At 34.3% G+C, this 16,774-nt stretch overlaps 1 protein-coding gene across 3 annotated transcripts in view; it reads left to right on the top strand.

Moving 5' to 3' along the window:
• The window catches only part of LOC129260723 (myosin-IIIb-like), a 72,562-nt gene extending 56,873 nt beyond the window's left edge, over positions 1-15,689 (top strand). Inside the window, exons 27-31 of one of the 3 annotated variants that reach the window (XM_064114457.1) lie at positions 122-169; positions 2,913-2,996; positions 4,630-4,869; positions 9,687-9,740; positions 11,209-15,689. In XM_064114457.1, the coding sequence (XP_063970527.1) occupies positions 122-169; positions 2,913-2,996; positions 4,630-4,869; positions 9,687-9,722 (408 nt within the window). In that variant the 3' untranslated portion in view covers positions 9,723-9,740; positions 11,209-15,689. The remainder of the gene's footprint in view (positions 1-121; positions 170-2,912; positions 2,997-4,629; positions 4,870-9,686; positions 9,741-11,208) is intronic. The other 2 variants (XM_064114458.1, XM_064114456.1) reach the window with 2 other exon arrangements.
• Positions 15,690-16,774: the final 1,085 nt, after the last annotated feature.

Genomic DNA, 16,774 nt, shown 5'->3' with positions numbered 1-16,774 from the left:
GTAGGCCTGATGTCAGGTTGGACTTTACCTTTAAAATAATATTACTCTGTTTCTTAGAGACCTGAAGATGTGTTAGACTTTTATTATCAGGAAATTATTCTTTCTTTATAATTCTTTACAGAACCCTATATCACCATTTGGAGACCTTTTGATTGAAGCTTGTGGACAGGTAAGAAAAGTATATTTAGTGAGAAAATAGTGATTTCAGAGGTAGTGGTTGCAAAATATTGACTTTTAGAAACTTACTGGTTATGGTAATGTTAAGATGAAATGTTCCTGTTGAATCAAGTTCAGATCAATTGTGAAGTGTCGGTAAAATCAGTATATAGATGAATTTTTCCTTCAAAATCAACCAATCAGCTTACTACTTTCAGATTTACTGACATAGTAAACAATATACTGAGCGTCTGCTGTCGATTTTATATTTGTTGGTTGTCTATTTGACAGGATAGATAAGGATCCATGATCTGCTGGAGAATGGTGCGTGAAGCAGACCTGTCATGCAGCAGTATACCAAGAATAGCGCCCCCTTTTGGATTTATGACAGGGAAATGGTTTCTCCTTGTGATGAATCTGTTTTCTCAAACAAACAGGAACCACCTGAAAATTGTTAAAAAGACAGAAAAGGCAACAACTCCTTTCATGCTTTTCTACACTAAAAGTAATTTTTCATATTGAATTACATGTCCATAAACATAGCTACAAATCAACATTTGCTTTATTCTGTCTTTGAATCTATATCTTTCTTTGACATTCAAAGACTTCAATATCCAATTTTGTAATAGGTGAATGATCTTTGCTCCTCCTAAGATATTTACAGTATTCCTGAAACACAGGAACATATTGACAGTTTGGAGACCTACAGGTATTTATTATAAATGTTAACAACACAGCCTGAAAGTGAAAATTTGTGTTGGCTGTGTTAAAGGTGACTGTCACAGGAGAATTAGTGATGACTTTTAATACACAAAGGTTTGCAATGAATTGCAAATATGAAAGAGCCGCACTAATTGGCTCCCGGTCAGTATTTTAAACAGAGTGCGCATGCAACGATGATCTTGATTGGTCATTGGTCTGTAGCGATTGATTGCAAACCATTGTGTTACAGAGCCCTGGTTCTGGGAATAGACATGTCATTAGACTTACATGTAACTTTGCTAGGTCAGGTTGTGGATCTATATTCAGGGTTTACAGTCTTTGTAAGCTGGTCTGACACAACGGCCTTTGGAAATGGCATCAGACATATCTTCCTTTTTGGCATCACTTGTGCGACGACTGTAGTATTTGATACTTCTTTCAGAGTGATGTCCTGAAACTACCATGATGTATCTGGCATTGAAGCCGGGGTGATTCAGTGTTGTCATACTTATAGCTCTCAGGCAGTGATTCATACTGTCTACACCAGTCTTCTCAGATATGACCTTTGTGATTATATTATATTGGCATGTCCGTATACCGTTGGTGTTGGGATCATCTTTATTTGAATGTGATTCTGTTCTTTTCCTAATCTATGGACTAACTCTTGCACTTCATCAAATTACTCACTGGGCATCTTGGGTGTCCTGTATTTCAAGGATAAATCCAGCTTGTGAGTGTTCTTTTTTGTCAGTTTATCTCTACCTGAATAATAGTAGCAACTGCTTTCTACCGTGTGCAACTCAGAATCTCCTGGTATCATTACCGCTATGTTTTCTCATCCACGGTTTGCAAAAATATATCTTGATATTTATGAATACTTTCTGCTGGAGTCCCTGAGCAGTATTCAGATTCAGGCTTTGCTGTCGGCATTCCATGTCACTTGAGTTCACCGGATGATGTCATTTGACGTAACCAGTTCCATTTTTTAGCATTTTCAGGAAAGCTTTGATGATTCTTTTGAAGAACCCTAATTCAAGCTTTTCACAATTTCAATATTGTGAGTGGTCTGGAAGTGCCTTTGCAGGCTATAGCATATGTATTGTTAATGTATAACTCACTGGCCTCATTATGAGCTCCTGCATAAAATCTTAACAGAAGATTATCTAACTCCTCATCACTCATACAATTGTTTGATGTTTCCAACATGGCGTGTTGAGCAGTATTCCTAGAGGACAGAGATCATATACTTGATTGTCTCTGTGTCTTTTTTACTGTCGGCTTCCTTGACTATTCCAAACTCTCTGCATTCAAAACTTAGAACCTCACAGTTTCACAAGTACTCGCCATTTTGAAATCTTTCTGTGTGTTGTACTAAAAGATATACCTAGCATAAGTGGTATGTAGTTTAGTTTAATAAGCACTGACCCTGGAAACTCAAAGTGAGTTTGTGTTGGCTCCAGACAACGCATGCGCAAAGTCTATATTTGTATTGTGTGCAGAAGTCATGGAGGGGTTATGAGTTCTATCAGAGGGTTTTGCCTTTCTGTCATTTGGTCTAAAGTCAAGTGATATAAGCTCAAACCCTGAGGTAATTGATAGAGGGAACTGCAACGTGACTTATAATAGACTTTTGAAAAAAGAGTGTAAAGAATTTTTTAAACCCCTTCCATTGGGTTCTTTATTTCCGAATTTTTTTATTTTTCATTTTATCATTGTAATTTTCTGAAAAAACAGTGAATGAACATATATAAATATAGATACATGTAACTCCTTTTACTTGCATAAACATATAAATAGTCAATGACTTACAATCAGTAAATTACGTTTGCTAAGGTGACACTTTGCTAAGGTGAACCATTTCTTTATTAGTGTCAAGAATCTTGATGGAAGGTTTACAAAATTTGTGCTTTGATAGTGAATTTTTGGGGTGTACTTACATCTGTTGGATACTATATGAGAGTGAAATTATGACAATTCACTTTTATGTATTAAGACTTTTTCTTGAAAATATCACTCTGTGCTCTCTTCTTGAATGTGTCTTTTACCTTTCCCAGGAAGAGGGAGAGTGTGACTATTCTGATCTTGTTGATAGGGATGATGACAAGAGAAGCTCTACCTCTTCTACATCATCCATGCCGGTAAGTAGATATCCCATTACCATGGAAACTTTTCTGTTTCCTTATGCCTAAAGTGATAATGAAGTACAGCTGAATCTGCCCAAGTGAAATATCTTCGGACCAAAAGAAATATGTGTAATTTAGGCGAAATTTGACTTAGATGACATAGGTAATAAATGCTTTGCATGTTCTTGTTTAGAAAAATTGCTTCGCTTGGCTGATTGTTCGACTTAGGCAGACTTAACCGTAATTTAATAGCCATACAACCAAACATACTGAGTCTGTTTTAATGTTTACTTGTTTCATTGACTGTTGCAATATAGGTAATATATTTCACATCTCTTCTAAAAAGAAAAATGAACTAAAATAAAAATGGACAAAGATTTATATTATATTAGATGGCTCAGAATGGAATACCAGAAATATTCCAAGAGTTCGGGAAAATATTCCACGAATCGCAGATGAGTGGAATATTGGCCCTAACGAGTGGAATATTTCTGGTATTTCATGAAATAAAGCCATCCAATATGATTATTATCATCTATCCCACCCCCTCCCCCCACAAAAAAAAGTGGGAGCAATTTGATTTAACAAGTCATATCATATGCCATTATGACCTTATAGGATCAAATTTGGTCGTTGACATGCGACTTGCATGTTGTTCATTATGACATCATTGAGTGTAGTTGTGCTCTATGCTGCGCATCGCATTGCTTTCATTGTTATATGCGTTGTATATTTCACGAATTCGCGCACGCGCCCTAAACTGTTGAATATGCTCTCATATTCAATAGCAAATTTTGTACAGGAGCCTATAGGATATTTGTCGGATTTCGGTCCTTTTTAGGAATACGCTCTGATACTGCACGGGCAATTGATGCAGACCAAAATATGCGTTTTTAATGCATCGCTTAAAGATGATAATACAAAATATTGATTTAATTGATTCTTTGATTCTCAATTTCTGTTCATGTGTTTTCCTTTGTCAAAGAGCCCCAAAAGAATATCCTTAAGAAATTATTATTTCTTTAAAAGAAGCAAATCAATATTAATGGCAATAGATTATATTTATTCTGCGCTTAATACAGATTTAGTTTCTACGCACCTTAATAATATTGATTTTCAAACTAAAGGGTACAAAGTTATATTTACAAATTACAAAAAGAGCTTACTTTATAAATAATTTGAAAAATGAATCAATTATAAATTTTAGCAAAGTAGAATGAGATATTGAATGTAAAGGCATTTCACTATGGTAATTGGTCTAATCAGTTATCAGGAATTGCTCTTTCTAGAGACATGTGTTTAATCGAAAAAGTGAAGATGATATATCTATTGTTTCTAAACTTATTTCTATATATTATTTTGCCTGATGAATGAAAGCTCCTGGAAATTTCCTAACCCATATTATTGTGATTTTTTTTCATTGTGGTGTTGTATTTGGCATTTGTGTGTATGGTATTGCAACTAAAATCTAATGCTTTCTGAATTGAAGCTTTGCTTGCAATGTATACTTTTTTATGGAAAAAACAACTTTTTTCATGCTTATTTAATTTGCTCACCTCCCCATCACCTGTGGTTCATTTGTTATTGCTGTCTATCATCATGTGCACCATCTTCATTTCACCTCCCATGACCTTTAACCCATTCACAGTCACGTTATATCCCGTCGCCCTCTGATGTGGGGTATTTGACCCCTGACCCCCAGCCCACTCAGAAGCAGCACTCCCCCTCTCTTCAGCGTCGTCTGACATCTGGACCTAGATCTGTGTCACCGTCCCCTTCCAAAGCTGTCAGAGGTGCCAAGGGGTCTACACAGAGACCCGTCAGTGCTGCATCCTACCTGAGTGTAACCGATGATACCAATGCTCGAAATAAACCTCAACTCCCAGAGGTAAGAACTTGTCACCATATTAACCTGTTTGCATGGCAACCATGATAACAACCATGATCTCAACCATAGTTGAATCCACTTTTAGGGGAAAAAATTACCTTGCCTTTGTGTTTCTCATGGCCCCAGGTTAGGATGCTCTTATCTTATTCATCTATTTCCATGGCAACAATGACCTCATCCGTGAATTTAGATATAGGTGGATCCACCTACATGTACATGTAGGAAGCAAATTGACCTCCTCTCCTGCTGTACATGTATACTGTATTCCTACAGAAATATAAAACTTAAAAAAAAAAGGTCTTATAAATGGCAATGCATTGCATTTGAGCTATAAGAGTAAGTCAGAGCATCTCTTCATGTTGAGTGTTGAACGTAGACAATAATGTTCGGCAAGCACAGAGGAACAAACTTTATTGAATGCAATATTTTATCACCTGACATGTAGCGAACAAGGGTGTCAACTGACCCCATTATATAGGAGTCCTTATATAATTTTTGGGTGAGATGGGTATTAAACAAGAGCAATACAACAATAAATAATCCTGCTTTGTGGGTAGCAATGAATAGGAGTTTCTGCAATCTCCTTATTTTGTGAAAATTTGTTCATACTCATTTATTGGCCTTCAGGGACATTTTGAAAACAAAAGATGTTATTTTACATGTATATTATATAGTATATTTTCTTTCATAGAATATACCAAATGGTGTTGTGTTAATTATTTCTTGAAGATTGTTTAATGATTCTGCAGTCTTTGTGTACACATATAGGCTTTTGCATGGTTAGGGAATCATGTTTTACTCAAAATCTTTTCCACAGTTTGGGATTTATTATTGCCTTGAAAAGGGTCAGATTGATGAGCAATTGACATAGAACTCTTGACTCTTTCTGCCTTTTTATGTTTTTTCAGCAATATAACAAGGAATATAATGAGGAAAATATTCTTTGGAATCCCTAAATTAGGATCAGAGAGATTCTAAATCATGTCTTTATTAAACATTTGATACATATTTATTTTTTCATCTTGTGAAATCAATTATTGCGGTTTTATATGTCCTTTATTCTTAATAGCATTTTACTTTGGACAGTGTAGCAGTAAATGATATATAATTTTGTTGGCCCTCATTAAGAAACATCTTAGTCAAAATTAGACCTTATAAAACCCCTCATTTGAACACACGCAGATCTACTCATAGTTTCCCCCACCCCCCAAAATAAAATCTTTAATTAATATTCTCATTTCATCAGTCAAGTATAGTGGTGTTAAAATGTTAGTGAACCGCACCAGAAAATGCACTTCTTCATGGTGAGTGTTGAATGGAGACCAAAAAAAAGTACAATGTTCGGCAAGCCCAGAGAAACAAACTATATTGAATTCAATATTTTATCACCTGACTTCACAATTGTATATCTTAAACATGGCAGAACTTGAACACTTGAAATATGTTCACTAATTATTTAGCACCACTGTATATGTACATAGCTTTGTTATTCTTTCCAATTCATTAATTTGTTATGATTCCATTAAAATTATTATAATATGTTATAATTATATCACACATTATTTATGCTTTACACATTTATTGTCAAACACAATATTGTTGGTCGTGATATTGCTTGATATTATATTGTTGGGCTGTAGTTCAAGTCATATGCATGTTGCTAACCAGTACATAATTTTATTTGAAAATATGCTTAAATTCTTTCACAAAAAGAATTGGGCATTCCATGGTCTGTTATTATTTATACTTGTTAGTTGAAGGGTTTTCTTAAGCTCTAAACCTGATGTAGGCAATTCCATAAAAATTATCAAACATTTTAAAAAATGTCCGACCTTCATTTCCCCTCTATTAATTCTATTCTTACTTCACTGCATGAAATGATCCTGTCATCATAATTAGAATTTAGAGAGCATTACAACCTTTCATATGAAATATCAAACAGAGGCAAACCAATTCAGGAGAGCATTTGTTTTCTTGATTTTTGATTCACTGAGAAGCATATGTGTCTGTTACCACTGTTACATTAAACATACTTTGTGTGATAAAACATCTGATAAGTCCTGAAATGAAATGCTCCTTAAGTAGGCCCTTATTAAGGGTCAGACATAAATACCCTATGGAATTGCCCGGAGTATAATTTGGTAGGAGGGTCTAATCACAAAAATTGACTGACTATATTCTGTGTTTGGTTAGCATGCAGACTACTCACTTTTATTTATTCAAAAGACAGTATTTATGAATTGCACACTTACTGTATATTGTTGTGTACTAGTGTCATACTTCCAATACAACCACTCCTATGAGGGTTTGCTTGTTGTTATCTCTCTTCTTTCTTTTCATATTTGCTGTGCGTGTGTTGATGGCCTATACTCTTTCACTTTGAAGAAGATATATGTTCATATAATCCAAGTCTACCTGAGCAGTTCTTTACACACTTTATATGTTTCTGATGTTCCATACATACCATATATATTCCTCCAAATATTCCTGTAGTACTTGTTTATTCATTTTATTTTCTCTTGTTTTATGTCAAATGCACATTTTTTTTGAGAAAGCCACTTGCCTGTATTTACTCATAATGTCCTTGGGGTAGATTCACAAAAAGTTAAGTTATGCATAACTTTATGTACCAATGGTTATCAGTTTTTGTCTCACCTGCATAGCAGAGTGAGACTATAGGCGCCGCTTTTCCGACGGCGACGGCGGCGGCGGCGGCGTCAACACCAAATCTTAACCTGAGGTTAAGTTTTTGAAATGACAGCATAACTTAGAAAGTATATGGACCTAGTTCATGAAACTTGGCCATAAGGTTAATCAAGTATTACTGAACATCCTACCTGAGTTTCATGTCACATGACCAAGGTCAAAGGTCATTTAGGGTCAATGAACTTAGACCATGTTGGGGGAATCAACATCAAAATCTTAACCTAAGGTTAAGTTTTTGAAATGTCATCATAACTTAGAAAATATATGGACCTAGTTCATGAAACTTATACATAAGGTTAATCAAGTATCACTGAACATCCTGCATGAGTTTCACATCACATGACCAAGGTCAAAGGTCATTTAGGGTCAATGAACTTTGGCCGAATTGGGGGTATCTGTTGAATTACCATCATAACTTTGAAAGTTTATGGATCTGATTCATGAAACTTGGACATAATAGTAATCAAGTATTACTGAACATCCTGTGCAAGTTTCAGGTCACATGATCAAGGTCAAAGGTCATTTAGGGTCAATGAACTTTGGCCAAATTGGGGTATTTGTTGAATTACAGCCATAAATTTGAAAGTGTGTTGGTCTAGTTCATAAAACTTGGACATAATAGTAATCAAGTATCACTGAACATCCTGTGAGAGTTTCAGGTCACATGATCAAGGTCAAAGGTCATGTAAGGTCAAAGAACTTTGGCCACGTTGGGGGTATTTGTTGAATTGCCATCATATCTCTATAAGTGTATTGGTCTAGTTCATAAAACGTGGAAATAAGAGTAACCAAGTATCACTGAACATCTTGTGCGAGTTATAGTAGTTTTCAAAATCAGCACTGCTGCTATATTGAATCGCGTGATGCAGGTGAGACGGCCAGAGGCATTCCACTTGTTATGGTAAATGAGACAAGTCAAACTTTCTCTTGTGTTTCAAGAAATTGGACCTGAATCTCTATGACAATAATCCCATTTTGAAAAGTGATAAATTTTATTAATTTTTTTGTTAACAACAAGCATTTTAATCTACAAAGATTAGATTTTAATTTTGAGCTGATGGGAATCTAAAATGACAGCTAATTCAGCACCCAAGAATAATGTTTCAGTCATGCATAAAGTTGTGCATAACAAATAGCTAAATTAAATGCTTCCAGAGATCCTTTCATGAACTAGTATGTCATTTATTTTCACTGAAATCTTTTCATCAGCAACGATGTCTGACAATAAGTCTTCAGAAATATTCTATATAATGTGAGGATATGTCAAAATAAAAATGAGGAGAATCATTTGATGATGAAGAAGAAAAAAAAGAAATGAGATTTAAGAAGAAAAGAGACAGAGAACGGAGAAGAGGAACAAGAAGATGAGGAAGAAGGGGAAGGAGATGAACAGACAGAATGTGAGGGAGGGGGAAGGGAAAGGAAAATGCAGATGAGTAAGGGAGGAGGGGAGGAAGAGAAGGAGAATATTAGGTTGTTAGCATGCAACAGTAAATGTGTCTTACTTGTAGTGTAGTGTAGTTAAATTTCCTATTAAAAAGTTGAATCTCAAAAAGTCAAAAACTTGCATGAATCACCCCTTTTCCCCAATATGGTGAGAAACATTACACTGATTGTCAAGAAGAAGAAGAGGGAAAGGAGGAAGGGAAAGAGAAGAAGATGGAGAAGAGGAAGGAGTTGTTATCCTTAGAAAAGATGAAGTCCCTAGCTATAATGTCTCAATCTTGCATGAATCATTTCTCTCAAAAGTAAATCCTTGACCTTGTATGACTAGCATCTTTTTACCCATTCTCATATTTTGCACATAATTATCTTGTTTGTGTGTTGGTACTTTGTCTTGGTACTCACATCATTCATTATTATTTGCATGCTCATTTCACCACTTCCCTACATTCTCATAAAAACCCATAGGCAACATTAAAAGCGAAACACCAACTCCATCCTTATGATCATATCCCTTGCCTTGCATGAGCACACACTATTAATTCCAATTATAATCATCATCCTATAGCACTTGGCATGGCTAATTGTGGGTTGTCTTGGTATAAAGTGGTTGTGAATGTTTACATCAAACTAGAAATAATCCAAGATTATGTCCATACACTGAACAGAGAGAAGGAGACTATGATGCAGCTGGAAGACGTTGAAGAGAAGTCGAGCAAAAGGTTCGCAAATTTTTTGTAGAAGCATGAGTCAATTTTCAAGTTAGATTTTTGAGGTTTGAAATTTATGAAGATTTATCCATTCCAAATGTTATTCACAAGGTTTGCAAACTGTGAAAGTCGCATTTTGATGTTTATCTATTTTCAAATACAGTTCACAAGATCTACAAATTAGCATTTACTAAATTTTAAGTGAAGTTTACAAGTATTGTTAATTTTTAATAGGCATGATGATTTATATTAATTTTGAAATGAAATTCACAAGGATTAGAAACTTCAAAAGGCATGCATGATGATCATCCCCATACTAGTTTTTAAGGAACAAACAAACGACTGTGATTGTTTGTAAATATATGCCGATTAAGTTTTATCACATATAATATACATCTGTAGCAGGAAATAGCTAAAATCGTACAGACAGTGAGTATAATAATTGTCCCTGCCCTAATGAAAACCATAATTCTCTGTCTCCTCCTCTTCCCCAAACAGACAGATTTGACGAATGTTTAGCAGAGAAATATAAATCTAATTTCAGAACTAAAGTCTGATGTGCAATTGATGTGTGTGTTTCTATTTTGGTTTACAATGTACATTTACATGGATTTTTTAAAATTTATTTGCAACATAAATACATGTATACTCTGAATATTTTGTCTATTGTGATCTTATGTTTTATTGTATGTATACGTGTAGTTGTTTTTTTCTTTACACTGTCTCAACTGTGTTATCCATAGATTTGTATTACACTGTCACTATTTATATTTTGCTTTCACCTACTTTATAGCCTCCAGTTTTGCTACACAGTACAAGCCTTTATTGCTTTCATTCATTCCTTTCAACAGATACAACAATATATGTACATTATGCTTGTACATGTTAAGTAATTTTAATGCTCGGTATACACAGAAATCTGTAAGGGTGATAACCCTTGACTACTGAATTCTGAAATAATTTACATCGGACTTTGCACAGGGACCATCCAGTTCCAATATGCAGTGGGTTAACAAAACCATAAAACATGAAGATTGACCATTGATGTATTGTAAACATATTTCTCTTCATGAAGTGGAAGATTTTGCAGTACACCATCCATGATGTAGAAATAATGATTCATTTGTTTTTAGAGTTCTAAGAATGGTGAAGAATATGATAAGAATTTAGCAATATCGAGACCCTTATTCAAGCATCTCATGTTAATTATCGACATGTTGTTCTTGCTGTCTTCAGGGCTTGTCACACTAAACATACATGTACTGATTGATTGTAATACTGATTTAGAAGAGTGATTCTATTGATTGCTATGTGCCTTCAGACATTAGAATCGATCATAAAAATACAACAATCAATCACTAGTCTTTGTGTATTGGGTCCTGAAAGGAACCTCTGATATCTATTCAAAGTATATAATGTGGACTTGAAGTGATGAAGGCATGCATACTGAAAGTTTGTTATTTTTTTCTCTTAAACACAGCGTGGTGTAGCCCATACCTTTCGTCGATCAGCCTTCAGACAGAAGTCTCCAAGTCGCCCACCATCATCCCAGTTCTAAAAAAAGAAGAGCCAAGAGTGTACATTCAACGGCCATATTCTTTCTTTTCAGTCCTGAAAAAAAGATAGTGAACCTTCAGATCCGTTTTCTCAGTTCTAGAAAGAAAGAAATCTATATTTAAGTGGATTTCTTCTGCTCATCTTTGTCTTCCATGTTATGAGTTCAAAGGAGAGGAATAACCTTCAAGCAGGAATGCTCTAGATTTTATTTGTTTTCTAGCTCTTACTGAAAAAGAACAAATAATTAATTTATAGAGGATAAGATTCAAGCCCCTCTTTTTTATCTCAGTGTACCATTGCTAAACCATGACTAGTAAATCAACTATTAAGTTAAGAGTGTGTTACTCTATTCCTGAAATGATTGACAAAATATATTGTTACAATGACAACTCATTTAAACAAGAGTATTTAATGTGTAAATTTAGTCTCTTTTAGAAATAGGATTTCAAATGAATCTCTAAAAAATGAATTGTATGTAAATGTTTCAAAATGGTTTAAAAAACCCTTATGTTTCTCTCCATTTTTTATATTGCATTTCATGGACAGTCAGCCTTTATGTTAACTGAAATATACAGCAAAGTATTTAATAATTCTATGATACACTGTGGAATAGATTTTAATATAGAACACATTGAATTTACTCATACTTAATTTTCAATGCCACGTTGACAGTAATTATTTCAACAACATGGGCTTTCAATTGTATTCAGCTATTATTCAATATTGCAAGGATCTAACCAAAGAAAATTGTTCACATATAATTGAAATAGCATTCTAATGTTGGGTTGGTTTATGATATTTAGAATATGTCTTTCAGTGTTGTATTGTGTACAAGTAGTAGTACTTTAGTGTGTGTGATTGAGTACTTGAAGAAATAACCAGAGATAACCTAATCATTTTTATATAATCTATACAAGTATTTTTATATTCACATTCACTGCATAAATGTTACAACTTATTTGCAGTGAAAATATTGGGTAACTTGTTCAAGTCTTAATGATTAATCATTTGAAGCATGTTTGTAATTGTGATTAGTAATGGTTTAAACAGCAAAGCGTGTCTTTATAGCAGGGAATCAATCCACTATATACTACAGTGCATGTGCATGTCAATTTCTATTTAGTAAATAACAATTGACACTAACAGTAGTTACAAGCAACTGTATTAACAAATAACATTGCATTAATATGTATGGATATTGAATATGGGGGTTCATATAAAAATATTTGAGAGGTTATACAGTGCGTATCAAAAAAAAGTTTACACTTTGAAAAAGCCCTCGGAATTAAAAAATATACAACATGTGGGTAATTTTTTCACATATGGTGATTGATATTTGTGTAATTGTACCAAGTTAAAATAAATCTCAGTAACTTTTGAGCGCATATACGTGGGGCTGAATCACAATCTTATCATAAAGTTCTAAAATTGAATATATCTGTAAGTTTATCAACATTGCCCATACATAACTATAGTGGTAGGGTTGTCCACAAAATTTTTATGATGGTAGAAGTGTTGAATAAACATGGGCATAATTACTTGTGTTTTGAAATATGCAATAAATGCTATTCAGTCCGATATAAAAAGTGGCAAAACTAGAATGTAATCTTTCACTTTCTAAATCCCCTTCTCTCTATCTTTTATCCCATTCTCTCGTTTTATTACCAGGACTATGACTAATATGCTTTTCACACTGCATTTCCTTAACCCCATACTATCCTTAACCCCATACTATACCCTTAACCCCATACTATCTTTTTTTAAATTCACACTGTCTTTCTTAAAGGGGAATCCAACCCAAATAAAAACTTGTTTTTATAAGGAAAAGAAAAATCAGACAAGTTGATAGGAAGAAGTTTGAACAATATTGGACAAACGACAAGAAAGTTATGAATTTTCAAAAGTTGTAAATATTGGTAATCACTATACCCATGGAGACTTCAAATTGGCCACATATGGGATGTCATAGTGATGTAAGGCAAGGACTACTCTTCCATGTACTCCAATACATATTATGGCTAAAATGTCATTTTCCCCAAAAGTTTTATTTCAAATTATATTTTTCTTTCATGAGGACATTCAACATTATACTACCTGGGTTATATTTAGATTACTGCCCCAGGGGAATGGGTACTTAGGAGAAAACCACAAATCCCTGATAATAAAGTACATGGCCTATGGGAAAGTTGTCCTTGCCCCTTGTCATAATTTACTTACCCAGTTGCCAATTTGAAATCTACATAGTATTAGTGATCTCAATTTTAAAGCAGCTATAACTTTCTTATTGCTTGTCCGATTTCTTTCAAACTTTCACCATTCTGTTTAATTTATTTTTCTCCTTCCCAACACAACATTTTATGGCCAAGGCTGGATTCCCCTTTAACCCAATACTATTTGCTTAACCGGGGTTAACACCTTAGCCCCGGACTATCACACAGCTCATGAATATTGATGATTTTACCATATTGAGCGTGATTAACGTGCAATTTCAACTTCTGTGATTGGCTAATGCTTAGCCCCACTTTTCCTTAGCCCTGTTTCGTTTCACACTGCATCTATTAGCACCGCAATTGTGGTGCTAGCACCACAATAAGCCGGCTAACCCTGCTTTTTTGCAGGGCCAGATAGTACCGTACTATTTACCGTGCTAGCCCACTTTGCTAAAACGTAGTGTGAAAACGAAGTGGGCCAAGCTTAACCCCGGGAAATTGGTGGGCTAAGACCCCCCCTTAGCCCCACCAATTTCACGGGGTTAAGGAAAAAAAGTGCAGTGTGAAAAGCATATTAGTAAATTTAGTATTTGATGTATGGACATGTAAATTTATTGAAATACTAAAATAAAATCTTGTTCAACATTTGATTTATAGAGCTACTGTATTATTGATGCAAAGAATAACTTGTTTGTGATAGAGCTACAAGCTTTCCATTTGCAAAAATGGGGTAGGTATATGTATTTATATACATGTATTGTTTATAAGAATGTATATGTATCTTGTACAATATGTATATTAAATTGTAGAATGTTGACAGTGTTTTGGTTAAGACTAGCACCAATTTTATTTCACACAGTAAGTAAAAACGTAGTTGTGGTACCTGCGAAAGGCAGCACCATTTTTACTCTCCTTTCATTTTTTACATACTCTCACCCAGTCTGACACTCTTATAAATTGTTTAATTGGATTTGATACAAATTATCAAATTTCATGCTGTTTGGAGATTGTTATACATTGTTTGTTATCTTGGATCATTTGATAATGAACATTTGAATTCATTCCCCTACATGTGAATATAACGGGGACAATCCTTCACTGGAATCAGTCTGATGTACCTCAAAATGATACTTTCTTGTAACAGGACTATATTATATTGGGCTTCACATTGTTGTATATATTTTGTATTTGATTTTCCTGATCATAATAAGATGACACAATAGTACCTCGTGGATTATGCTCAAACAATATTCAGTGGAATCATTGTAATCCTGTGTTCTGACTCTCGCCTTTCAATCAGAGATTCATGGGTTTGAATCTCAGCAGTTGCATTATTTCCTCCAGCAAAAAATGTATTCATGTTGTGCTGCACACAACCAATGTGCAGGTACATGTAATGGTGACTCGTCAGAAAAATGCATTCCTTGAAATATGTGCACCCTGTTCGTGGATAGGGTACAGCCAGGCTAGTAATGACAATTTGTGTCTTGACCATTCTACTACAGTGTGGATAGTGAATATGAGTGCTTTCATAGTAGTTAGCATAATTGTCATCATTATTGTACAAGATGTGTGCACTTAATTCTCAAAATGAATTATATGCCTGGTACAATGGGTGGGTAAAAACATTTGGTGAGGATTGCCCCTTAAATGACCCTTTCCATCAGACAATATATTACAGTTAGATTAGGACATTGTTGTGGATTATGACTGGATTTTATGACCTATTCTCAATGATTTATGCACAGTTTGTAGCGGGTTTTGTGTGAAAGACATCCGAGTCAGGGGAGTGTTTCATCAACATTTTTGTCCTCCAAGTTGTCAGATCTAATATCTTTGCTAGGTTTTGATTGGCTGAGAGGCACTGTTACTATGGTAACTGTCGGATAAAACTTCCGACAAGTCCTTTCATGAAACACCCCCCCCCCCAGAATACCAACTTTTTATTTATAATATTTTGATAGGTGACAGAGATGATCTATCATATACTCATTGTCACTCATTCAGGTTCATTGCCATGATAGTTACTCATTGTATTGTACTACCACCTCTAAAGCTCAAACTGTGTATTAAAGTGATTGGTTAACATTGGTTTGACTTTTAAAAAATCTGAGCTAGAAGGTCACACTTGTCACCTGTGTCTGTGATATGTTACAAAAATGAAGCCCAGAAAAAAATTGCGTTCGAAAATAATTATTTAGTGCTTCAAAAATTGAAATATAAAGTGACCGAAAACACCATCTTAATTTCATCCCATACACTTATGTGTACTATTTAGGCGTCTATAAGACGCCTATTTACAAAATCGGGGTTTGCCTTGTAGTTTTAGCTTTTCATTCTCAATAATGGTTGTTTTTCAGGGTTTATTAGTTCTAATGTACACATGTTTCATCTTGGTCTGAGAATTTTTTAAATCGGCTGCTCACAAAGTTAAACAATGCCTTTAATACTTGTAACCAATCAGAATTGTATGATCCTGCTCATCATTTCTCATGCTCTGTGTTGGCAACAATTGCTGTTTATTGGTTATAACTACATGTCAATGTAGAATATGGTTATGACTACATGTCAGTAGAATGAAATGATATCTATCCCATATTACGTTTCAGTCAAGCATTCCAATTTGGGAGAAAATATTCATTTTGGCTCTTCATCGCTCTCTAAGATTGAATAATCTCCGCTTCATCATTTGTTAGTGTCTTTCAACAAAGTCTTTCAAGGTATATGACCATTCTGTCAAAGAAGAAAGGAATCATTCCAAACAGTGTCAAACTATCGACATGTACTATATATTTATCATCATTTTTAGTAGTTACATGTAATCAATGTTTTCATATCTTTTGAGACTAAAAGCAAGAAATCAATGTTCATTTATTAAAGTTCTGATGAATTTGCATAGAGATAAATTGTAACTTATCACAACAGTTACCACTGTGTATTAATTATTATATTTTAATATTGACTAATTTGATATAAATATTTTTGTAGAAATTCAGAAAATGCAGCTTAGTTTTGATTAAATAAATGTTGATAGCTTCAATAAAGATTATGCTTGAATTTTTTAATGTCTGGGTCTGCTGCAGTCTAGTAAATCTCTAAAAATGTCTGCAACTCAAATTTGTGGAATATTTATTTTGTATTTGTTACTGAACTATGAAAAGTGAAACTGGTATCATTGGGAGGTTTCATTATTACTCTTTACAATGACATGCCATTGTTTTGATTATGTAATCATGGAACGTGTGCAGCTACCATTAAGACAGGGCAAGGCCAAAGTTA

The sequence above is a fragment of the Lytechinus pictus genome, unplaced genomic scaffold (assembly GCF_037042905.1).
Source record: "Lytechinus pictus isolate F3 Inbred unplaced genomic scaffold, Lp3.0 scaffold_19, whole genome shotgun sequence".
NCBI classification, from domain to species: Eukaryota; Metazoa; Echinodermata; class Echinoidea; order Temnopleuroida; family Toxopneustidae; genus Lytechinus; species Lytechinus pictus.
This window is presented reverse-complemented; position numbering and strand designations above follow the sequence as displayed.